At 51.3% G+C, this 25,573-nt stretch overlaps 1 protein-coding gene across 15 annotated transcripts in view; it reads left to right on the forward strand.

The window, feature by feature from the left end:
- Positions 1 to 25,573, forward strand: part of Cacna1b (calcium voltage-gated channel subunit alpha1 B) — a 183,122-nt gene that overhangs the window by 8,159 nt on the left and 149,390 nt on the right. For all 15 annotated transcript variants that reach the window (XM_078048846.1, XM_078048847.1, XM_078048834.1 and 12 more), the window contains exon 4: positions 24,298 to 24,389. In XM_078048846.1, the coding sequence (XP_077904972.1) occupies positions 24,298 to 24,389 (92 nt within the window). The remainder of the gene's footprint in view (positions 1 to 24,297; positions 24,390 to 25,573) is intronic.

Raw genomic sequence — 25,573 nt, forward strand, 5'->3', positions numbered from 1 at the left:
ACGCTGGCCCTTCACTTGGTCTGCAAGTCCTGGGGGCAGGGTGATGGGGCTGCAGCCCCTGCCCTTAGGCCATCCTCCAGAGTGTGGCCACCACACCACACAGGTCCAACTCCCCTGGTTCAGCACCCCTTTCTCTTATGTCCTGCCCCTGCCCACGTGCACATGGCCATGTGCCCAGGCCAGGGCACAGAGCTTGCTGGGGTGGGACATGAAGGAGACAAGTGGCCACAAGTGCCATGAGAAAGTGGGGGCTTTGTGCAGGGCAGTAGGGAAGTCCTCCCTCTGAGGTGACTCGGGCAGGCCTTGAGGGCAACAGGGACAAGCCACCTAGCTCTCTGGGCAGAGGCCATGGCTGCGGTGCACCTGGGGAATGCAGGAGAGGCAGACAAGATCCCCAGGGATGGGGGACAGGGGAACTGCCCACCACTGCTCAGTGGCCCAGAGCTTACGGCTGCAGCTGGCAGGGAGTTAGTAGAGCTAGTGGAGACTGGACACCTGGACACAGGGTGCCTGGAAGGGCAGGCTGTGCCCCTGGAGGTGGGCTGGAGAGGGGGATGCAGTGAGATACCATAGCTGGCACGGGTGGGGATGAGGACGCTGGGGCTGCTGCAGCTAGAAGCTCCGAGAGGCAGGGCAGGGCAGCCTCCACAGGAGGATTGGCTGAGAGCTGCCAGGCGAGTGCAGGAGAGACAGATCCACGGCTGATGGAGACAAGAGGCCAATGAGTGAAGATGGGGTCCAGGCTCTGGACGACACAGGCCTGTCCATTGGACTAGGAATTTGGAGCAGCATGTGGGCTCCTCGAGTTGGCAGGGGTGGGCAAGGGGAGTGAGTCCTTGGGACCGTGCTGGTCTCTGTGCATGTTGGGTCTGGAAGCAAGTGCTCAGCCCAGGTGAGGCTGAAGAGAGGAAGGAGTGGTAGGGAACAAAACAAAAAGGGTTGCCAGGCATAGTGGCTACGCCTTAATCCCAGTGGCTTGGGAGGCTGAGGCAGGAGGATCCAAGGTTCAAAGCCAGCCTCAGCAATTTAGGGAAGCCCTACGAAACTTGGCCAGAGCTTGCCTCCAAGTAAAATATAAAAAAGGGCTGAGGATGTGGTTAGGTGCCCCTGGGTTCAATCTCCCTTACACAGAAGAAAAGAGTCAGAGAAAGGGAAGGCATGCAGGGAGGCGGGAGTGGGTGAGTAGGTGAGCTGCAAACTCCCCCTGCTGCCCCTTTCTCCCCCTCTGCTCTGGTTCTGCTTGGCCACTTGGAAAGAGTTGGCTGAGGGCACCTGCCCCCTCCCACCCTTTTCGGGCTTCTGGGGACACAGATGGTTTCTGCCCTCACAATGGATGGCTGCACCTCCCTGGTGGTAGGGTGGGGAAGGCTCGAGGAGCAGCAGGAGGGGCTGAGGAGGGAGAGAGGCGGAGGGTCAAGGTGAGCCACTGGGAGGATGCAGGGAGGCCACTGGGGCTGTGGCTTCTGTGAGGGGTCAGGGTGGCTCCATGCTGGGCCCTGGCTGTGGAGTGCATGGGATGAACTGCAAGTGGAGGCCTAGGCTGGAGGCCCAGGCTGAGAGAGTGGAGCCTCGCTTCCCCAGGCCACCTTCCCGTCCAAGCCTAGCATCTGCCCCTGCCCTCCTGCCCTGCCCTGCCAGTTCCTGCCTCCGCCCTCCCAGGCCCCTCAGGAAGCCCCCATCATGGGCAACAGGTGGCGCTCGAGGACCGCCAAGCCCAGGTGTCCACACCCTGTTGTGGCCCTGTGCTTCCCTTCACCACCTGTAGGGACAACAGAGAAGTGTGTCCCAGCCCAGGCAGGTGGCTCCCAGGGGATGGTTTCCACCACAGCTTCTTGTCTTACTCTGAATTTAACTGGGGTTTCTTTTCGGGGGGGGGGGGGTGATTGGCGCTCAGGGCCCTCTCTGGGCTCAGCGCTGTATAGGAGGAAATGTGGCAGCCGTGTTTCAGGCCAGGGGACACAGCGACTGGGTGTGAAGGAGGGCTGACCCCGGTGTGTGTCCCCCAATGACCGGAGCAAGCTCTGTGATAGGCACTTTCCAAGCCCCTGACCTTGGCTGTGACCCGGCTGAGGCACCTGGTGCCGCCCAGGGTGGGGAGCTGGGCCTTCTCCCCTGCCCCTGAAGTTGGAACCCTCCTTGCCCCCCACTGACCTCTCAAGTGTGCCAGGAAGCCATGGGCAGGGGAGCTGCGAGTTCTGACAGAAGTTCCCTCCATGTTCCCATTGTCTGGGGTCTGGGTCTCCTTAGGCAGTTTCCATGGGGCTGTGCCAGGGGTCTCTGCAGTGCCCCCCGGTACTGTGGTATCCCTGGGAACACTCCAGACCCTGCACCTGCTGAGATCCTGCATCCTCTGCATGCAGCCTGCACTCTGGGTACTGCACAGGGCAGCTGCTGTGGGTCCAGGATCTCTCTGCACCTCAGGCACTTCCCTCCTGTCCATGGCCTCTCACCAGCCAACCATCCCTCGCTGGCCTGGAGCCCTGTGCTGGTTATGTAAGAGTCTGAGAGGCGCTGCCCTGGTGGGTGGCATCCCAGCCTCCCTCCCTGGCACACGCCCCTGCACTGGTATTTATAGAGGACCCGGCTCTTTCCCCTGCTTGGTTTGTCTCCTCCCTCCTCCCTCCCTTCTTCCTCTGTCTCAGGATTCCTGAAACTTTCCTTAACTGGAGGGCAGGGCCAGGCCCCTCCTGTGTGTGCAGGGGCTTGAGCTACTGGCTGATTCCAGAGAGCGCGGGTGTTCAGATCAGCCAGACTCGAGGCACTTCCGGCTCTAGGCCATTTCCTGGGTGTCAGTGGGCTGTGTGTGTTCCGGGTTAGGGCAGGCCCTCTGAAGACCCAGGCCCAGAAGCTGCCTGGATGGGGGCAGAATGGGGCTGGTTTGCTGACCAGGGGCATCGGGCCAGTGTCTAGACCCATAGGACTCTGCTCTACACAGGGGACCCCCCACACCTGCCCAGCAATGCATTCTTGAGGGAGGCTGAGCCTCTGCACACCTGTTACCCCTAGAGGCAGAGGAGGTCGGCCAGACCATCTGTCTGTGATTCATGCAGGGCCTCAGATACTCACGCCTTGCTGGACCAGGTCTTGCCATGAGGCCATCTTTCCGTACACAGTGGAGGTCTACAGTATCCCAGGTCCATTCTACACTCCAAGCTCTTGCCAGTGACCACAGGCTGGGCATCAGGTGTGGTTTTGCAGATGTACATCCTCTTTTCCTTCCGAGGTCCCACAGGGAGGCTTAGGTTCCTAAGCTGCTGATCTCTGAGCTGGCACTCAGTGGTCAGGCCTGGAGGGATGTGGGCAGGGACAGGCAGGTCTGTTGACCATTGGCCATAGTGAGCCTCAGGTGCTGCATGCTGAGAGGCCTCTGGGTTTTATTTTAAGTTAGCTGGATGCCCTTGGGGAATCTCAGGCCAGGGCCACCCAGTTCCAGAGATAAGAGGTGAGTAGACAGTGGGTCCTGGGGCCCAGGACTCTTGCTTCTTTCCCTCTGGTGCTGATCTATCCAGTGGATGGGAAAGGGGCACTTGCAGGGAGGATGCTGGCCCTGTGGTCAGCCAGTGTGTTTGGACTGTCAGGGCCCCTGGACTCCTTACCACTTTGGGTCAGTGGCTGGGGGGCTGCAGGGACATGGTCCTGTGGCCAGAGTTTGAGATAGGCTCCAGATTGACGCCAGCATTTGAGAGGAGTCCTGCTTGTAAACACCACATTCCCCTCTTGCTGGAGGTCCCTGGAGCCTGCACTCCCTGTGGCTCAGTGTCGGCTTAGTCTGGGGACCCGCACCTGGCTGGCTCTGGAGAGCTGCCCCACTCCTTTTTTTTTGGTACCAGGGATTGAACCCTGGGATGCTTTACAAGTGAACCACACCCCAGCCCATTTTTTGCTTTTGTTTTAGAGCCAGGATCTCACTAAGTTGCTGAGGCTGGCCTTGAATTTGCCATCTTCCTGCCTCAGCCAGTTTCTGGGATTCCAGTTTGGCCACTACACCCAGCTTCAGCAGAGGTTGGTCATCCTGGGCTGATCTCTGGCCAGCTCTGGGGCTCAGACCTGACTGCTTTGCTCCCTTGGGCTGCAGTACAGTAGTACCCACGGTCAGGCTGGATGATGAGGTGGCATCCTGTGCCCACTCCCCACCGAGGTAGCAGGAGCGCAGGTCATGCCTGGTAAGGGCTGGAGCCTTGTGGGCACAGGGTAGTGGCCTCCCAGCAGCTGCAGTCCTGCTGGGCCCCCGGCCCTCTTCACACTGGAGCGGAGCTGTGACTCCCTCCAGGGTGAGAGCCTCTCCTGTACTAGCTGAAGTTGGTTCCTGCACTGGGAGCGGGGCAGGCAGGAGGTGCCCATTGCAGCCTGGATCCCTGAATCAGGAGCTCCCTGGCTCCCAGCCTTCCTAGACTGAGACCAGAGGCCACTAGGGCAGGCAGGGCAGGGCTCTGCTTCCTGTCCCCTCCACCCTATTTGCAGCTCTGTCTGCAGGAGCCACATGTCACTCCGGTTGCCAATGGACCCGTGTTTCTACAACACGAATTCCCAGTGGTCACATGGTACTCCCAGGCATCCTTTTGCCAGCCGTGTCTCCTTGCGGCCACTCCAGTGAGTCCCCTTTCCTCAGGCCAGGAGGCCATTCCAAGAGCCCTGTCATGTCATGACAGACTCCCTGGTTCCCCCAGAGCACAGAAGCCTGTTGGAAGGGAGTGGGGCTCTGGTCCTCTGTGCTGTCCTGGGGGGCCGTGCCTGCCTGGCAGTCTTCATCCAACAAGGGCCTGTGTCTTCCCCACCCATGGGCCTGAAGGGATCTTTCCTGGAAGGACTGTGTGTGGGCCTGCCAGCTGTCCTAAGAAAGCCCAGGGACAGGTACCTTGTACAGCTGACCCTTGTCCCCTGGATTCTGGGGTACAGGTTCATGGGCAGGGCTGGCTTCTGTGAAGCCTCTCTTCCTGGCTCACTGGTGGCCAGTTCTTACAGGGGCTGTAGACTAAGTGTTGAGGGACCGATCCAGAGCCAGGTGGGGACGGAGGTCTCGTCCCCCAGGTCCCGTCCAGATGTTGCTGGCAGAGTGGGGCCTGGGGAGTGCTCAGGCGTCCAGCGTCCTTCTCTCCCAGCCTCCTCTGTTGTGGGCCTGGGGCCGCTTCTCACTTCTCGCTGCTGTCTGCCTCAGCCTGGAGCCACATGTCACATGGAGGCACCAGTGCACCCAAGAAGGGCCAAGGCAGGGCTCCCTCACCTGCCCAGGACCCTCCCAGCCTGGCTCAGGTGCGGGTGCTGGGCTGCTGATCACAGACAGGCTGGAGAGTCCCGGGTGCCGTGAGCCCTCCTGTCTGAGATAGGCGTCTCCAAGGGACGCTGGCTCTGCCTGGCCCACACCTGCTGTCTGAGACACTTGCTCGGGTAGAGTGTTGCAGGGGAGGTTCCCGGGAGGCTGGTGACCCAGGCTCCCACAGACACCCCTCCCAGACTGTGCTGCCCAGGGAGTGTGTGAGTGGCCGCTTCGTCAGCAGGAGTTTGTCTAGTAGAGACGTGCCTCAGGACTGCCGCAGGTGTAGGCCTGGGTCGCAACCTGACGTGAGCCTGCGGTAGAGCAGTCAGGTGACTCATCGGCTTTTCTGTGGCCTGTGAAATTTATGTCTGCCTTACCCTGTAGTCTGTGAAGCAAACATCATGTTAACAGAAAGATGGACGGACTTGACTTAAAAATCATTGCTGAGAGTCAGTGACGCACATGCCCCTTGTGCGGGTTGCTCCCTGCTGGTGGGGTGTGCAGCTGCTGGGACGGGAGGCCCTCAGACGGCAGTGAGGGGCACCACTGACTCCTGCCAGGCCTTCTCAGTGGCCCTGGGCGAGTCTGGTGGCAGAGCTCCCCTACCTGGGGCAGTCCTCCCTCCACACCAGGATCTCCTCTCCACAGAGCGGGGCCCACGGGCCTTGGCAGGAGCAGCTCTCCTCCGCCTTCTTTGCTTGTCCTCAGGAGCCACTCTGCTCTGTTGGATCTGGCCCCAAGGTCACACAGTTCAGCACGTCTTCAGGTCCTGCTTCTGGTTTTGTTGCTGCTCCCACCTTCTCCACAGTAGCCTCGACCCCTCTAGCCATCCAGGAGGGTTGGGGTCAACTCTCCTCCCGTGGATCACAATATTCCTGTGCCACCTTATAGCAGTGAGTCCTCTCCAGAAGATTCTCAATTATCTTACTGAATGTGTCAGAGGAACCACTGTTTATGGTAACTAGAGCCTGATAAGACTATGCCTCACCTAATGAGACTTCCAAGTCCAAGTTGCTCCTTGCCCCCCAGCGGCAGTGTGGCTGCTGCATCTGGGTGTGAGAACAATGCTCGTCTTGTGCATGTGGGTCAGGCTCCCGCGGGGCCAGGCGCGTGGTCAGTGGGCCGCTGTGTTCTGAGCAGCTGGTCTCAGTGGGCTTCAGCACGTGTGAGCCACATGGGAGCAGATGTGCTGTCATCCTGGCTTGGTTGTCCGTCCCTGGCACAGGTGGGGGGCTTAGCACAGCCCTCAGGGTGGGGTCTTCAGTGGCACGTGAAGCCACGCAGTGGCACTGAGGCTATCAGTGGCACTTGAGGGAAAGAGTCCCTGCTTTGCCCTGCCCACACCTGTTGTCTCAGACCCTTGCTCTGGGAGGAGTGTTGGGGGGTGGTATTGGCCCCAGATGGCAGGACATCAAATCCTCCCTCCCTCCCTCCCTCCCTCCCTCTTCCCTCCCTCCCTCCCTCCCTAACTGAGGGATGCTTTACCACTGAGCTACAGCTCCCGTCTGTTTTATTTTTTATTCCAGGGTCTCAAGTTGCTCAGGCTGTCTTCCACTTGGCATCCACATTGCTGAGATCATGGGCGTGCACCTCTGTTCCTGGACCCAGTACCTTTTTGGGATCCATTTTCAGTGGGATTCCACTGTGGTCAGGGAACACACTTAGTGTGATTCCAGGCCCGGGGTGGGATTTACCTGGACCTGTGGGTGGATACTTGGAGAGAACGTGCACTCTGCTCGCATCAGTTCCTGTTGTGGAAGGGTTTACAGGGTCTTCTCTGCCTTGTGCGTCTCTCCCCTGGTTGTGGGGAGGAAGGTGTCAATGTCCCCGACTCTGACTGGAGGCTGCTTGTCATGGTCCCTGCTGTGGCCAGGACATGTCCCTCATTCTCTTCAACCTCAATGGTGGTCCCTGCTGTGGCCAGGACATGTCCCTCTTTCCCTTCAACCTCAGTCTCCAGTGCTCGAGGGATGGGCCTTCACTGGTGACTGCTTTGTGCCTCTGTGGGTGGGCTTGTGCCCTAGAGCTGGGCTGAGAGAGCTGCCAGGGCCTCTGCTCTCCATCTTTTTGGCTCTTTGGGGACATACCTTTCTCCTGTCTGGAGGATGGGGCGGCAGGGTGCTGCCTTGAGAGCACAGACTGGGGCCTCGCATCCCTAGACAGGGAACTGGTTGACACTGTGACCCTGGGCTTCCCAGTCTCCAGAACTGTAAGAAACAAATATCATGATAACTTGATAGTGCCAACCTTGGTATTTGTTCTGAGGCAGTTGTTCAGGTATTTTGTTATGGCAACACAAATGGACTAAGAGACATGTTTAGAATTACTAGGTCTTGGCTGGGCGTGGTAACCCACACCTACGATCCCAGTGGCTCAGGAGGCTGAGGCAGGAAAATGGCAAGTGCAAAGCTAATCTTAGCAATTTAGCAAGGCCCTAAGCAGCTTAGCAAGATGTCTGTCTCTAAGTAAAATATAAAAAAGGGCTGGGGATGTGGCTCTGTGGTTAAGTGCCCCAGGGTTCAATCCCTGGTTACCGCCCCCCCCCCAAAAAAAATATCACTAGATCTTCTTAGGAAATTTCATTCATGTATTTTCCTCTGTCTCTGGGCATTTTATTTGATCCCAAATCTGCTTTATCTGATGAATACAGATAAATACAGTCCTTCATACTTTTCTTTGAATAATATTTGCATAATGTGTCTTTTTCTCTCTTTTTATGTTCAACTTGCCTATCTTTGTATTTAAAGTGAGTGTTTGATAGCCAATATAACTGGATGATCTTTTTTTAGTCTACCATGCCAATTTATTTTTGCTTTTTTTTGGCTATAATTTTAACATATTAGGGATTAAGCCTAATATTTAATTTTTTTTATTTTCAGTTTGATCTGTTTTTCATTTTTCTGGTTTCTTTTTCCTTCCTTCCTTTGGTTTACTTGAGCATAGTTTGGAATTCATTTGGATTTATCTATAGCATTTTAAATTTTTTTTAGTTGTAGTTTGACACAGTATCTTTATTTGTTTATTTTTATGTGGTGCTGAGGACCGAACCCAGTGTCTCACAGGTGCTAGGTGACTGCTCTGCAGCTGAGCCCCAGCCCCAGCATTTTTGAGCACATTGTTTGATAGTTTTTAGTGGTTGCCTAAGTATTGCATCATATATACCAAATCCACCTGGTCTCCCCGTGAGGCTGTCTTCTCCCACCCTCTGACCGTCCCAGGCGTCTCCTGCACACGGAGAACACACCACAGTGTGCTGTCGACCTCCTCAGGATACTCCGGAGGAGGTGGCTGGTGCCTGGTGCAGCTTCTGCTCCTTTGTGCTCTTTCTGCCCTGTGGTCAGCCATTCCCTTATGTCCTCTCTGTCCAGGAATTTCTTTAGGGCAGGTCTGTAGCATGGAGCTCTGGAGCCACCCCTCCCTGCTCGAGGGTCTGTGGCAGTTCTAAGAGTCTGCAGCTGTTCCCTCCAGCGCCCCTTCCTTCCGCCCTGGTTTGAGGTGAGGGGTCCACTGTCGACTGCGTGTTTCTCCATCTGCTCTCTAGGTTTGTTCCTTGTCACCTTTGGAAGTTGGACGGTCATGCAGTTTGCTTGGACTCTTGTGGCTGGTCCTTGGGATCCACACGCCATCTTAAGGTGGCTGCCGCCTGAGGCTGACTTGGGGCTCTTTGGCCATCAAGTCTGCGTGCTGGCTGGGTTCTGCTGCTCTGTTTTCCTTCTGGAAGGTCCCTGGTCTGCTGAGTGGCCCACCTACTTGGTCATGCACTTCAGGGTAGGCTTGCGGCTCTCCTCTCATGCCCTCTGCTTTGCTGGTGGACTTTCTGTCTTCTCTTCTGCTTTGTGTGTTTGGGATTGTCTGCCGTTGTCCTTTTTCATTTTGGTTCAGCTCTTCCCGGTGTTCTGAAGGATGCGTGGTGTTTTATTGAAGCTTGGACCTTTGCACATTATTTCAGAGTCTCTGGATCCTATTGAACCCTTCTGTTTTAGCTGGGCCACTCTGAACTTGGCTCTTAAGGTACAGGGTTGATGGGGCTCCTCATTCCTATAGGGTGGAGGTGACACCCCATTTCACAGACTGGGAGGAGAGAGGCTCAGACATTTGTCAAGGCCATGCAAACAGAAGGAAGCAGACTGGGGATTCTGGTTAGCCTGGACCCGAGTCCCTGACCCTAACCATTAGAGACCCTGGTCCCTAGGGATGTGGGAGAATAAAGTTGACCCAGGGGTGAGGGGTGCAGCTCAGTGTGGAGCCCTTGCCCAGCCCAGCACATGTGTGGCAGAGCACAGAAACAGGGAAGGTCTGAGGCAGCTGCCTGTCACCTCCCTCCTGTGCCTGCTCCACTGCGGGGAGTGCACAGCGACTGCGCTGGTCAGAGCTGCACTGTGCTGGGCCAAAGAGTTGTCCTCTGAACTGGACACAGCACCCCGCCAGCTTAAGGACAAGACTCCTCCTGGGGCCATGTGCTCCCAGGGGTCGAGGGTCAGCACGAGGGGCCATAGCATCAAACTTGTGGGGTCTCTTACCAGGGCCCTGAGGAGCTGGTAAAGGCCTGGAGGACACGGGCCCACCTGGGTCTCACTGTGTCCTGCAGCACCTCCTCGGGGAGTGGGGAAGGTGACAGTTTGTGACTGGAGCCTTTCCTGGGCTCTGGTCGGGACATTGGCTTTCTGTGATGTATGTCAGCAGGGGGCACTGGGGCCTTTTCGGTCACTGACCCCTCCTTGCCTGGCTTCACCGATCCTGGGTTGAGAGCCCAGCCCAGCACACCAGTGTCCTGAGAACCAGTGCAGTAGTACCAACGTCTGAGGTGCTGGGGGCCTGGTTGGCCACCAGCAGGGGTCTGCACAAGCCAGGCGGGGCCCTTCCTCTGTCCTGTCTGAGGGCTTCTGGGTCTGGAGCCTCTAGTGCAGAGTGGGGGCCCAGGAGCTTTGGGTCTCTGCTCACTGGTATGGGGATTGGGCTGGACGGCTGCGATATCTTTGGCCGAGCCACGGACTGTCTCTGTGCTGTCCCTGTGACGACCATGGCAGCCTCCTGAGTGAGAGCTGGCACCTGGGGTCCAGGACAAAGCAGTTCTGTGCAGCCAGCCGTCACTCGATGAGCTGCCTCCCAGGCCCTGAGAGATCCCTTGCACACAGTGTGTGCACCCTGACCATGGAGCAGCCCCAGATGCCCCCTGGCCCCGCAGGTGACAGCAGGTGGCAGGGTGCCAGTGCTGGCACTCCTGTCCCCAGGTGCCTCTGGCACAGTGGTGTCTTACGGAAACCTCACTGTAGGCTGCAGAGTACCTATTGCTACCTCCGTGTGGGAGGTGAGGGACAGGGCCTGCAGGCAGGCCAGACATTGTCCCTTTCAGGCTTGGCCTCGAATGTGTGACCTGGGCCTCAGGTTCCTCGTCTCCAGCCCAGGGCTTGGGTTCCTCTGGGCTGACCCACTGAGCCCAGGGTGGAGTGTCATCGTCCCAGTCTCCTGATCTTGACAGGCAGGGCCTTAAACTCCCGAAGGCGTTGAGCAGCCCCCTGGGATATCTCTTGACTCAGCCCCCAACAGGACCAGGGGACTGGGCCCAAGTCCCCACTGCAGGAGTCTCAGTGACCCAAGGGCCGCTGTTGTCCCTGCCCTCCAGACTCTTCTTGTAAGTGACTGTTCTAACTGTGATGTTTCGAGCGTCAGTGGGGATGAGTGACTCTGCTCGGGTGGCAGAGAGCTCTGACTGCCCTGGCTGTGGAGACATGTCACCCTGGCTCACTCCCTCACCCTTGTTTGACAGAGGAGACCCTTGAGGTAGAGCTGTTGGCCTGGCCCGGAGGGTGCTTCCAGTCCCCATGAAGTGGGGGTTGCCCTTTCCCTGAGGGACCAGCATGGAGACTCCGTGAGCCCTCGTGTGCCTAGGGAGGTGGCTTCATGGCCTCTTCATTATGGGGCTGAGGGCTGCTCCCAGCTAGCTCCAGGGCCGTGTTCCTGGGCCTGGGGATGCTGGTCAGGGCAGCTCTGTGGGCTCCTCCAGGCGTGGCTGGGGCAGGGTCAGGGGGGTGTGGGGCAGGCTAGGGTTGTCCCCTGCTAGTGCCGGGGGCGGCAGTCACTGGCAGCTCTTGGTGTCTTCAGCCATGGGTGGCCCTGTGGGTGTGACCAGGTGTGAGGGACGAGGTGGGGGACCTGGGATGTAGGCCAATTGTGATGTCCCAGACACTGCTGTACCGTTGGGCACTGAAGGGCAGGTTGACCTTCTGGCCAGTGCTGGACTAGAGCAGGTGCTGTGGATTCAGCTGCACAGGTCGCGTGGAGTGTGTTCAGCGCCCTTCTGCTCCCGCTGTGGGGACAGCCCTGCTAGGCCCTGCCTCCTGTCACACTCTGTGTGCATGTCCCGCACTGTGCTGTCTGAGTGTTCCCACGTCCTGGGCCTGTCCACACGTCCTGCCTTTTCGTTGTGTACGCGGGTGGTAGTTCTGGGGGCAGGAGGAGCTGTGCACCCCATACTAGATGTAGAACTTCGTTTGCCCGTTCCCCGCTCACAGCAGCATATGGAGGTGAAGTCCCCACCCTTCTGTAGGGTGTGATTCAGTGGTGTTCTGAACGTTCCTCGCAGTCTGGTTTCAGAGCGTTCACCTCATCTCCAGAAGACCCCTGTGCCCACCAGGGGCCTTGCCCATCTGGCCCACGGGACTGCTCTGTCTGCAGCCCGTCTACTTGGGGGCTCCCTGGGAAGATGTGGCTGAGGTGTGGCTGTTGTCTGCCTGCTCGCTGGTGGAGGCTCCTCCGTGCTGTGGACACAGTGCTGTGCCTCCTGCAGCATCTCACTGCACGCGTCATGGGCTGTCCTCTGTAATGGCCATGCGGTGCTGTTGCCATTCAGGTCCCTGTTGCTGAGCACTGTGGGTCACAAGGCCGTGGTGCCCGCTCTCGCTGAGATCTCTCAATGTGGGGTTGCCTTGGTGGGACTGACCCTGCAGTGGGACAGGCATGGCTGTGCCAAGGTGTCCTGTTCTAATGTTCACACCCGCGACCATGGGGGCTCTGTAGTGGGAGCCCTGGTCATCACAGGGTGTGGACCTGCCCCTCGCCGCGGCTGGTCTTCCAGTTCCCCCCCCCCCAGGAGCGTGAGCGCTTGCTTTTGTAAGTGACCTGTGGGTTCTTTGCCCTTTGATTTCAGGATTTCTGTTCCTCTTCACTGGCCTTTCCAGGGCACATCCTGCCTCCCGGGCACTGCTGGGCAGGCCTGGAGCCAAGAGGGGAGCTGGCGGTGTGGGCAAAGGGAGAGGCCTCCATTGCGGAGCGCCTTCCCACCTTCCCCTCTTTCCAGTGTTGCCCTTTGGTTTTCTGATGAGTTTTGACGTCATTTTGTTGCAGTTCCAAGAATTCCTGCTGTGATCTTGCTTCGTTTGTCAGAATCTCTAAGTTGATTCGGGGAGAATCATGTTCAGTTGTAGACTGAACCGTCTGCCTTGTCTCCATCCAGCTCCGACTTGGTCCTTAAGAGGAGCTGCTCCTTTTGGGTTGGTCCATGTCGTTCTTCAGCACCTCACTGTTCTCTGGCTGGTCCCATCTCGTGTCACTGTGGGCTTGTGGACTCTGCTGTTGGTCTTGCCGTGCCCTGGGTGTGACATGGAGAGCCAGGCAGCACTGCTTTTGCCCATGGTGGCCTGGACAGGAGTGACCATGTCTTTGCAGTCTGTATTTTTCAGCCCCAGGACAGGCTGCTCTCCTGCCTATTCTCTTCTCTGTCCCTGTTGGACCTCACAGTGCTGGACTCGCCACCTGAGCTGGATGCCACTCTTTGAATCTCAGCAAGAGGCTCAGCACACTGCAGGCTCTCAGTAACCTGAGGGCCTCAGAGTCCACAGTGGCTACCATCAGGCCCTGTGTCCGCCAGCTGCTCGGGAGGAGCTGAGAGTGCTCCTTCTGCTCGTCTAGGAAAACGAACTGTCCTTGACGGTCATTGGGAGGTTGGGCCTTGCAGCTGTGATGGCTGTGTGTCTCTTCCCTCATTGTTTATTCACGTCCTGTTGTGTTGGCCAAAACTCCCGAGACAATACCAAAGGGGAATTATGGTGGTAATTCTTACTTTTTTGAATTTTATGAAAAATCTTGAACTTATGAAAAATTCTCAAAGGTTTCTGGGCAATTTTTCACACTCAATTTCAAGGAGACACTAATATTCTATCTATTTTATAAATTTAATGTCATTTGAAAATTTCATTTGTAAATTTATTATACCCCCAAATTCCTGAGTACTTAAGTTTTGTTTATTAAGCCAATTAAAGTATCAACATGTTGAATCATAAATTTGCTTAACCATCCCAGTCCTTCTTAAAAACTCAACAACTTTTCTAGCTAAGATAACAAGGCTAGTTCAGGTTTCACTGGATACTTGAACCTGGACTTGCAGGGCTAATGTGCCACGTGGCCGTGAGTGTGGGGTGTTCCCTCACCACAGCTCAGATGCACTGGCCCAGGAGCCGACTCTCGGGAGGACCTGGCTTAGCCCCAGTCTTCCTGCGTCCATCTGCTCACCCACTGTGGAAACGCCTTGTGCCTCTGAAGCTGTGGTGCCCTGTTTGCTGGTTCCTGGGGGCCTTGTGGGTCTGCCACTGGCAGGAGCTCTGGGTTCTTCCTGAGACACTGAGGGGGCCTCTCGGCTCAAGTGCTGGGTCCAGTCCCAGGACATTGCAGCAGGTGGCAGACAAGTTCCCTGCCTGGCCTGGTTTCAGAGCGTTCACCTCATCTCCAGAAGACCCCTGTGCCCACCGGGGTCCTGCCCATCTGGCCCACGAGACTGCTCTGACTGCAGCCCGCCTACTTGGCGGCTCCCTGGGAAGATGTGGCTGAGGTGTGGCGTTGGAACCCTTTATTTAAAGGGAAAAGTTGCCTTCCTGCCTCACGCACCCTTCGTGCTGTAGGGAGTTTGTGTCTTTCCCGTCTTGCTGCTCGGGGCATCAGTGAGTGGCTGACATCTAGTGGACCTCCGCATGCGGGGAAGAGCACGCGTCTCCCTCTAAGGTCTCCCTCTCTTCTGAGGAAGAATGTAGGAACCCCGTGTTTCCCATGGCCTCGATGTTGCTGACCGTGTGCCCACTTGTTCTAGCATGCCTGCCAGTCAGCTGTGGCGTTTTTTCTTGGAGAAGGGACATCACACATGTGGTTGGAGTCTTCTGAGTGTCAGGGTCTTTTCCCTTTCCTTCCTTTTTGCTTTTGGGCGCAGCCACTATCCTGATCTGTGTTGATCATTTCAGTGCAAGTGTGTGGGTGGGTGGTCACCTGTACTCCATACCTCTGAGCCTCTGTATCCACAAAGAATAGTGTTCCGCCGGCCGTGATGGTTCACACCTGTCATCCCAGCACGCAGTTCCCTGAGGCAGGAGGATCCCAAGTAGCTTAGCAAGACCCTGGATCAAAATAAAATTCAGAGAAGGCTGGGGGTGCAGCGCAGTGGTCGACTGTTCCTGGGTCCAGTCTCCAGAACCACAAAGAACAAAAGCAAACAAACAAAAAGTCCCAATACAGGTTGTTTGAGTGTTTTTTTTTTTAATTTTTTAAAAAACATTTATTTATTAGTTTTAGGTGGACACAGTATCTTTATTTTACATTCATGTGGTTCTGGGGATCGAACCCAGTGCCTCATGCATGCCAGGCGAGTACTCTACCACTGAGCCACACCCCAGCCCTTGAGTGGCTTACACATGGATAGTTATTTCACACCTTGCCCTTTGACCCTCAACCTTGTTTGGACATTTTTCTTTGTTAATATCTGTAGGTTTATTTAAGTTTGCGTGCTGGTCCTTTTCAATGGTAGAATAATATGCAGTTGTGTGCTCATTCCACAGTCAGCTTCCCTCTCTCCTTGTGAAGGCGGTGGGCTGTTTCAGGTTTTCATGGTACAGGGACCGCCATGAGCGTGGGTGCACACCTCCCTCGCTTGGGTGAGAAGGGGATCCTGACCACAAGGCTGCTCATTCAGAACCCACTGGCATCTTTTCATGTGCTTATTGGCTATTTGTTTATCTTTGGGAAAATGTCTATTCGAGTCCTTTGCCCTTTCTAAATTGGCTTCTGTCGCAGGGATCGTGTTGTTCACCCAGCTTTCTGCTGAGTTCTGGTCTCACTGCCATGTGTCTGGGCAGCACGGCACATGCTCCTTCACCAAGGACCCTGGGCCCTGGGAGGCAGAGCCAGCAGGACTGCGGCGGGAAGCTGCAGTGGCTGTGGGGAGAGCGGCTCAGGACAGGCCACGGCAGATGGCTAGCCCAGGCAGAGGTCTGTGGTGACAGGACCGAAACTGGGAGCTAGAACCCAAAGAGCTTCGGTCCCTGCAATGTAACCACTCTGAACTTAAAAGAAGATACATGTTTTAATATTCTAAAGTAAGCTAAATAGTTCTTTTGTTGCTTTTTTTTTTTTTTTGGTGGTGCTGGGGATGGAAGCCAAGGCTTTGTGCATGCGAGGCATCCAGGGATCTCCAGGTGTGGGTTAGAGAAGTGATCAGGGAGCAGCAGGCACACAGTGCAGTCATGGCCGCTGGGTGCTCCTGTGTGTGGGGAGCTGGGCCCCGGTCTTGAGTCTGATGGAGGAGGCAGAGCTGGCTGAGACTGAGCCTCAGGAACACTGGAGAGTGCTGGCCTCTGACTGGAGCTGGATATGGCATTTGGGTGGGCAAGAGGGAGACTTCACAGGCACTCGGGTGAATGGGGCACATGCACTCATCTGGGGAAAGCACACAGTGCCCTTGCGGGGAGGCTGGGGAGGCCGAGGACGACACTCGGATGGAAGGACTGACAGAGGACTGGAAGCCCTCCCCATCAGGAGGAGACGTGGGTCTTCAAGGCAGTGTGGTTTCGTGCCATGGGCCAGGTGGTTTTTCCTTTAAAAACAATTTTATTGAACACAGTAACTGCATGTTTATGGGGTGCAGGGTGAAGTGTTAGCGCATGTGTTCAGTGTGTGATGATCAGCTCAGTGTAACAGGGTGACTGTGACTGCCGACATCTATGATTTCTTTGGGTGGGGACATTCAGAATCCTAGGTATTGAGGATGTGTGATTGATGCCAACCATGGCTACTCCACAGTTCTAAAGGGTATTGCTCATCCTTCCTGCCAGCTGCTCCCTATACCCATTGGCCATCCTCTCCAGCTACCCATCCCACCCTTCCCAGCCTCTGGGAACCAGTCATCTGTTCTTTGCTTGCACATTTAAATGAGAACATGCAGTATGGGTCTTTCTGCATCTGACTTATTGTGCCCCACATAATGTCCTCCATGCTTATCCATGTTGCCAGAGATGGCAGGACTTCATTCTTTATGGCTGAATAATATTCCACTGAGTTCATCTCACACTTTCTTTACCCATTCATCTGTGGAAAAACACCTCGGATGCTGCAGTCAGCACATGAGAGCAGATTTCTCTTCGACTTACGAATTTCCTTTCCTTGGCATATGTGCTCAGGAGTGGGTGCTGGATCAGATGATGGTTCTATTTCTGATTTTTTGAGAAGCCTCCATACTACTTCTCTAGTGGCTGAACTAATTTATGCTCCTACCAGCAGTGTATAGAGTCCCCTGTCCACATTCTCACTGACATGTGTCATTTGTCTTTTTGAAAATAGCCTTTCTACTGGGGTGAGATGATATCTCACTGTGGATTTGATGTGCATCCCCTTGGTGATCAGTAATGTTGAGAATTCTTGCATAGTCTTATTGGCTATTTGCATATCTTCCTTTGTCTATTCAGATAAGTTGCCCATTTTAAAATTGGATTTTTAAATATTGCTTGAGTTCCTTACATATTCTGGAAATCAACCCCCTGTTGGGTGAGTGGTTGGCAGGTCAGACTTCCATTCTGCAGGCTGCCTCTCAGCCCTGTTGGCTGTTCCCTTGGTGTGCGGGTGCTTTTTGGTTTGATATAATCCCATTGTCAGGTTTTGCATTTGTTGCTGGTGCTTTGTCTAGACCAATATCCTGAGGCATTTCCTTGTTTTCTTCTGGTAGTTTAATAGTTTCAGTTCTTACTTTTAAGTTTTGGATCCATTTTGGGTTGATTTTTGTATGTGGTTAGAGATAGGAGTCTATTTCCCTTCTTCTGTATATTAATATAGTTTTCCTACCACCCACTTACTGAAGAGACTGTCTTATGTCCAGTTTATTTTCTTGGTGCCTTTATTTAAAACAAAGCAAAACAAAACAAAACCCCCAATTGGCTCTAAGTTTTTGAATTCTCAGCTCTTCATGCTGGTCTCACAGAATGTTTGGAGGAATTTCCCCCTTTCTTTCAGTGTTTGGAAACAGCTTGAGAAGAATCTGTGCTAGTTCCTCAAACTTTGCTAGTATTCAGCAATGCAGCCATCCAGAAGTGGGTTTTTCTTTGTTGGGAGTCTTTTTATTATTGATTAATCATTATTGATCTTTTAGATTTTGTTTCTTCATGGTTCTTTCTTGGTCAGTTATATGTGTTCAGGAATTCATCCACTTCTAGGTTTTCCATTTTTTTTGGTCATGGTTGTTTATAATAGTCTCTAACAATCTTTTGTATTTCTGTGGTATCAATTCTAATGTCTCTTTTCCCTGATCTTTTTCTGAGTGAGTCTTTGTTGCGTTCCTCATGACACAATCCCTCAGGGTCACTCGAGGGGAATAGGGCTGCGTGAAATAACCACACAAAAGACAGAGACACCTTTTCCTTTGGGGGTCCTGTGATGGCTCCTCTGACCTTAAGGGTCTGCAGAAAGAGAGAGCCGGAACCTGCCGACCCTTTTATTGAGGAGAAGCCACTCAAATGAGGCAAGGGGTCAGGTGTCAGGGGGCTGAGGAGTCTAGCTCCGGGATGTCTGCTGTTAGCATGTTGACTGACATCTAGGAAGGCCTCCATTTGGAACGTTCTATCCCAAACAGGGTAAAGGGGTAGTATCAGAAAGGAACAGGTGAGCTTAGCTCTAGCTCAATCCATGGGGCTGCAGGAAGGCATGCCTATGCATGAAGACATATTCTGCTACTTCAAGGATTGGGCAGTGTCTAGGGCCACTACGAAGGTGACCAGATCACTACGAAAGTGAGCCTCTACCAATCACAGGAAGGAAAATGCTAGTCATTCAGCACGACCACCCCCCACAAGCCTTCTTTCCTTTTTTTCTTAGTCTAAGTAAGGATTTGTTGCCTTTTTTTTAAAACGCATAATCTTTTATTTCATTGATTATTTTGTGTGATTTTTTTTAGTCTCAATTCATTTCTGCTCTGATCTTTATTGTTTCTTTCTTTCTACTAATTTTAGGTTTGATTTGTTCTTGCTCTTAAGTTCTTTGTGTCACATTGTTATGTTGTTTATTTGATATCTTTCTGTTGTATGTATTTATGGCCACTGATTTCCCTCAGTAGTGCTTTTGCTATATACCATGGATTTTGTTATGTTTCCATTTTCATTTGTTTTAAGAAATTTTAAACTTCCCCTTTAACTTCTTCATGATTCATTCGTTGTTCAGGACCATATTGTTTAATTCTGTATATCTGTATAATTACCACAGTTTTTCCATTGTTGATTGTAATTTTATTCCATTGTGGTCAGAGAAGATACATGATATGATTTTGACACCCTAACACATTGTCTGCCCTGGAGAATATTGCATGAAATGATGAGAAGAATGTGTATTTTTGCAGCTGTTGGATGAAATGTTCTAGAAATATCTGTTAGGGTCCATTTGATCCGTACTGTAGTTTAACTCAAATATTTTTTGTTGGTTTTTCTGCCTGGATGATCTGTCCATTGATCAAAATGGGGCATTGAGGTCCCCAAGTATTATTATATTGGAGTCTCTGTCTCCTTTAGATCTAATATTCACTTTCTATATTAGGTTGGCACAGTGTTGGTGTTAATATATTTACAACTGTTATATCTTCTTGCTGAATTGATCATTTTATCATTACACAATGGCCTTCTTTGCTTTTATACAGTCTGTCAGTTTGTTTTGTTTAATTCAGGTGTAGCTCCTCCTGTTCCCCTTTGATTTGTTTGCATGGAATATCTTCTTCCATCTCTTCACTTTTGGTCTATTTGTGTCTTTACTGATGATGTGAGTTCCTTGTAGGCAACATAGAGTTGGGTGTTTTTTAATCCATTCATCTGTTAATTGGGGAATTTAATCCTTTTAAATTTGTGGTTATTATTAACAGGTAACATTCAACTCCTGTTATTATGTCAATTGTTTTCTTATTGTTTTGTATATTCTTTGTTTCTTCCTCTTATTATTAATCTTTGTGGTTTAGTGATTTTCTTAGTGATAAAATTTGATTATCTTCTCTTTATCTTTTGTTTCAATTCTGTCAGTAAGTTTTATACTTTGTGTGTTTTCATGGTGGTAGTCATGTTTCTTCTGCTTCTAAACGTAGGCTTCTTTACACAGTTTTGTCAGGTTAGTCTGCTGGTGTTGACTCCCTCAGTTTTTGTTTATCTGAGAAACTTTACTTCTTCATTTCTGAAGAATAGCTTTGCTAGGTATACTATTCTAGGCTCAAGTATTTTCCTTTCAGAACTCTGAATCCATCATCCCATCTTCTCCAGTCTTTTAGAGTTTCTGCTGAGAAATCTGTTAGTCTAATCGGGATGAGGTGTTGAATTTGTTCATATGCTTTTTCTGCATCTGTTGAGATAATCAGATGTGATTTGATCTTTTTTTTCTCATTACTTTTAGAATTCTGTCTTTGATATTTGACAGTTTAATATTAATATTAATGTGAATTGCAGAGGATCTCTTTGGGTTGAGTTTAATTAGGATTCTTTGAGCTTCCTGGACCTGATGTCTATATCTTTCCCAAGACTTGGTAATATTTCACCTATTTTTTTTGTTGTTGTTGGTAAATATGCTTTCTGTTCCTTTATCTCTTTACCCTATGTTCCTCCCATATGCAAATATCAATTTGCTTAATGATGTCCTTTTTCATTCTTTTTTTCTTTTCTTCTGACTGGATTAGAATAAAATAAATACCTATCTTCACAACACCTATCTTCCAGTTCAGAAATTCCTCCTCCTCCTCCTCCTCCTCCTCCTCCTCCTCGCTATGGATTGAACCCAGGGCCTTATGCATTCGAGCAAAGCACTCTACCAACTGAGCTATATCTCTAGACTCCTCCTCTTCTTGATCTAGTCTGTTGTTATATCTATCAATTGTACTTTTATTTCATTCATAGAATTCTTCAGCTGTAAGATTTGCTTTTTTTTTATGATGCCTCTTTGTCAAATTTCTCATTCAGATTATAATTTTTTTCTGAGTTTATTTATTTATTTAGTGGTACTGGTGATTGAAACCAGGATGCTCTATCACTGAGCTATATCCCCAGTCCTTTTTATTTTTACTTTGAGACAAAGTCTTGCTAAGTTGTCCAGATTGGCCTTGAACTTGCAGTCTGCCTACCTCAGTCCTCCAAGTTGCTGAGATTAGGGGCATACACCACTGCATCTGTCCTTTGTTCCTGACTTAATTGGATTGTTTGGCTGTATGCTATTAAATGTTGTAATCTTCCTGAAGATTATTATTTGGAATTCCTCTGAAGACATTTCATAAATTTCCTTTTCTTTGGAGTCTGCTGCTGGAGAATTATTTTGTTCCCCAGTTGCATCGTATTTCCTTGCTTTTTCATGTTTCTGTGTCCCTGTGTTGACATCTGCACGTCTAGTTAGTAAATAGTCTTTTCTGGTTTTATAAAGTTTTCTTCTCTGTATAGAGAATCTTTTTCTTGTGGGTGGGGCTGAGGGTGTCAGCTGGATATGGTGTGGTAGCCTTGATTCTGGTAAACACAGTAGTGAGATTTGTGTGTGAATTCTTAAGGTATAATCCTGACAAGCGATGTCTGTGGTTGTATTGTAGCCTAGGCTTAGGTGTTTGTGACTGTGAATGTTTAGTGAGGTTTTGCTGGAGAAAAGGATGCTTCCTGGCTGGTTGTTGGGCTGGGCATATGTACCTGAAGGTACTGCAGGTCAGCAGCTATGTGATGGGTTCTCCAGGAGGCAGGGCTGCCATCCGGCTTGTTGTTGGGCTAGTTGGGTATGTGAGATTGCTGAAGACTGGCTGGCTGTGCAGCAGATCCATTGGGGGGTCTGCTTGGTTGTTGGTCCAGCTGCAGGCACATATGAGTGTTATGGGATGACTGGCTATGCAGCAGGCTCAATGGGCGGGTAGGGTTGCTGCCTGGCTGGCTATTGGGCTAGCCTTGGGTGTATTCTGGATGGTGGTGTGATGGGCTCTCTTCTGGCATGAAGGTACTGTTTGTCTGTCAGGCCAGGTAGATATGTGTAGGTGTGCTGGGCCACTGGCTGTGCAGCATCATCCTTTTTGTGCAAATCTCCCTGGGGGATGGGGTGCTGCATGGATTTGGAAACCAAGTCTCAGCTTTTCTGCTAGGCTAAAGCCATAAGCAGTTTGGAGGTACTGCAGCCGGTTGTGTGAGCATGATGGAATAAAAGTGGAACCTCAGGAATGAAGACACGCCATGATAGCTAGGCCTCAGACTTTCTAACAGTGTGTCTGGTTTCAAGGTGGTGTTGACTGTCACTTCTTATATCATGGGGAGGGATGAAGGGTAGACGATGTGGGCTTCTCCCCTGGCGATGCAGCCATGTGTGGAGAAATTCTTCAAACTGCAAAGCCTGTGAGGGTCGTAGGGGTCTCCTTTATAGTCATCTGCATCCGTATGATAACTATGGGGTCTTCAGAAGCTGGTGACCTTTGGGGTCTGTAGCAGCATGGAAGCCTTTACGGTCTCCAGTAGTTGACATTCTTGGGGTCTGAAGCAGTGTGGGAGCTGTTAGGGTCTCCAGAAGTACGGACCATTTGTGTCTACAGTAGTCTGATTACCTCTGGGGCCTGTGGCAATGGGGACTCTTGGAATCTGTAGTGTAGTGGGGACCTTTAGGGCCTCTAATTTCCCTTTTCTCTGTAAGGAGAAGTTGTCTTGGTGGCAGACAGGTCTGACTTGGGGAGACGGTGTGGGGAGATTGAGTCACTCTCCTCCTGATGGTACCTGGTTTTTGTGCTCCACAGAATGTGCCACTTCCTGCTGTTTGCCAGTACCCTTCTTCAGTCACTCCAGTCAGAGGTAGTTGTTTATACTGTGGTCTCTTTTTGTGTGGGGTACCAGGCAACTCTGGCCATGTTGCTGACATTACTCTACAATAGTTTTTATTTTTCTTTAAAAAAGATACTCAATTTTCATTTTCTCAAAATAATAAAGATGTCAACTTTTCATTTTTATCCTGTGCTTCTCCCATTTTCAGCTTGGTTGAAAGTATACACCTCCTAAGTTATGATCATAATAGATCTCATTCTTGTGGTAATTGTCATTGATCAATAACATAAGATCAACAAATTCTCAAACAGGATTTTTTTGGTTAAAATTTTAGCCTTCTCCATCAGTCCAGGAATATCATGGTTGGGCAGTAAGACAAAGTAAAAATTGCAGAAGCCATACAAACCAATGACCTAGGAAATCAGATTCCAGTTGAGTAAAAAGTTTCTGAATTGACCAAATAGCATGTGGATTGAACTGAAGTACTGCATAATGATTTTGGGGAAATAATCTGAACTTTGTAGACTTATCTGAGGTCTTTTTTCCATCACTAATAGATTATTCTTCTGCACTTGGAATACCAAGAAGTGAGTTTGACTATTGTTAGAGTATGTAACATAGCATTCATCTTCAAGTCAGATCTTTAGGAATCTATCTCCTGTGTATCTAGGAAAGATGCTGATGAATCATCTTTTGGAGAAGTGATTTCAGAAGAATCACAAGAAGTATATATTGTAGGATGTTCCTATTCTCTTGTTACATTTGTAGAAGGTAGTTTCCTCTTCAGTTTTTTAATTTATTTTTTAGTTGTAATTGGGCCCAATACCTTTATTTTATTTATGTATTTTTATGTGGTGCTGAGGATCAAACCCAGCGCCTCGCATGTGCTAGGTGAGCGCTCTACTGTTGAGCCACAATCCCAGCCCCTCCTCTTCAGCTTTTTGATTAATACATTGATTCTGTTGTCTCCTGCATTTGCTGACTTTAGTTGGTCCTTCTGAAAACTTGAAAAAGCTGATTGCTCACAGTGCCCCTTTACATCTTGTGGAGTTGGTGGAAATTCAGGGTCCAAATCATCCATATAACTTTTCAACTGGTCCACAGTGTCTGTAAGGTGACGCATTCTAATCATGAGGCAATGATTTTGCCCTTGGGAACTTTATTCATGGGCCCCTATCCCCAGGAAGATGACTATCAGACAGAATTATCTTCTCCATGTTGCCAGGACTGGATTTCCTAAGTCCAACAGTAGATCAGGAGCATACCTCCTCTTCGCTTCAGTGTGACTGACAGGTTGTCAGTAAAGCTACCCATTTATTCATCCTTCAGGGAGAGGTAAAGCTCTCCCTTTAGCCTGGAAATCTTTGTTAGATACTGTCTTCTCTGGGTGTGAGTGTAACAGTGGTTCACTTCTTACTTTGAATATAGCCCTTGCTGCTCTGCCATCGACTTATTTTTATTTTCTTATTTTCCACTGACTTATTTTTAAAACAAATATGTTTCTTTCCACAAGGGTCTTTCTGAGATTTCTGAATCCTTGACTCCCACCTTCCGCTTTCCCTGTTCTTCCGAGACAGGGTGAAGAAGGGTGGTATGTGGTGCTGGTCCAGGGTCCCTCAGGCTCCACTGTACTCCAGCTCCACTCACTGCTGCCTTTCATGGGATGGTCTGAAGTACAGCTGGGGTTGGTTGTGCATAGGGTAGGCTTGGACTCAGTTGGAAGACGGGTTCACTGCCAGGCCAGTGGCTGAGTGTCCATTCACAGTGCCTCTGAACTGGAGGGCTGGTAATGCAGGTGGATATCATTGCCAGCATATCTGGTGATGGCTTGGGATTCCAGGTGAGTCCCTGGCCCCATACTGGCCTGTGGTTGGATAGTGGGGAATATGGGGCATGAATTTATCACTGCCCTTGGGAGAAAGGACACAGGTGGTAGGAGGAGTATGTTTCCTCCCAGACTCAATGTGGAAACCCTTTCCCTTTCCTTCTGCTTTTTCCTGCCAGGATCCTTGCCACAGCTGGAACTGACTTCGACCTGCGAACACTGAGGGCTGTGCGCGTGCTGAGGCCTCTGAAGCTGGTATCAGGGATTCCAAGTGAGTCCAGCTAAGACAGTCAGGCCCAAGCCTACCTGGAACACCAACCTCCTCCCTTCCTCCTCACCACAGCCAAGGCCACAGTTAAGTCCCTGAATGTGGCTGTAGGGCCTTGTGACTCTGAGCTTGCCCTGTTCCCCGACCCTTTTGGTGATGGGGATTGAACTCAGAGCCTTGAGCATGGTAAGCACATTCTCTCTTTGCCACTTAGCTAAACACCAAGCCCCTGAGCTTGCCATTTCTGACCCCAGGGAAACAGGCAGGAGGAAGAGAAGAACAGGCATTTTCCAGGCAATTCTCTACAAAATTACAGAGAGGGACCCTGTTACTGTGCTCTGACTTGGCTTCCCTAGATGGAAGCTTTGTTCCTACCTACAAACAGAGTTATTTTTAGTCCTGCTTCATTTTATGGCATTGAAGAACAGATGAAAGCTTGACCAGGGATGGGATAGAATGTGTGGAAAAATATTCAAAGGCTGCAAAGGACCTCCTGTGTTCGATCAGCCTGACTAGGCCTTGGGGGACTGAGACTGGACATGATATATGCTCCTGGTTTGGGCCATGAAGGAGACAAACATGGGCAGGGTGGCCAGGGGAACTGGTGAGCCAGTGGCCACCCTGGCCTCTGTTCCCCAGTCTAGTGGAAGCTTGGCTTTAGGTGTACCTAGGAGCCTGGGTGGGCAGGGACCTAGTTCTGTGTCTTCCTGGGACCACTGCAGAAAGATCTTTGAATAGCTCCCTGTTCTACACTGAATAGGCACGGCCCCTGGCCCATACTCAAGAGCTGGGGCCATGCTGGAAGAGTGAGAGATCATGGGGTTACAGCCTCCTCTGCTTATTTTTCTGGCCTGAATTCAATCACACTCTACAGCCAGTAGAAACACACTTCCCATTTTTGGAGGAGAGTGGACCTTCCCCATTCTCCATAAAGAATCTGGACAATTAAGGACTTCCTTACTGCCTTTGCAGGATGCCCTGTGATTCCTTCCCATGATTCCCTGTACTTTCCTCTAGGATACCCTGCTGTGCCTTCTAAGAAGTCTCTGCTCTTCCCTCCCAGGAGCCCCTGCTCTTAGCTCCCAGTGTTCTTTGTTCTTCCTTCTTAGGATTTCTGTTCTTCTTCTCAAGATCCCTTGCTCTTCCCTCCCAGGATCCCCTGCTTTACCTTCCACCTTTCTTTGCTT

Source organism: Ictidomys tridecemlineatus, chromosome 4 (assembly GCF_052094955.1).
Source record: "Ictidomys tridecemlineatus isolate mIctTri1 chromosome 4, mIctTri1.hap1, whole genome shotgun sequence".
NCBI lineage: Eukaryota > Metazoa > Chordata > Mammalia > Rodentia > Sciuridae > Ictidomys > Ictidomys tridecemlineatus.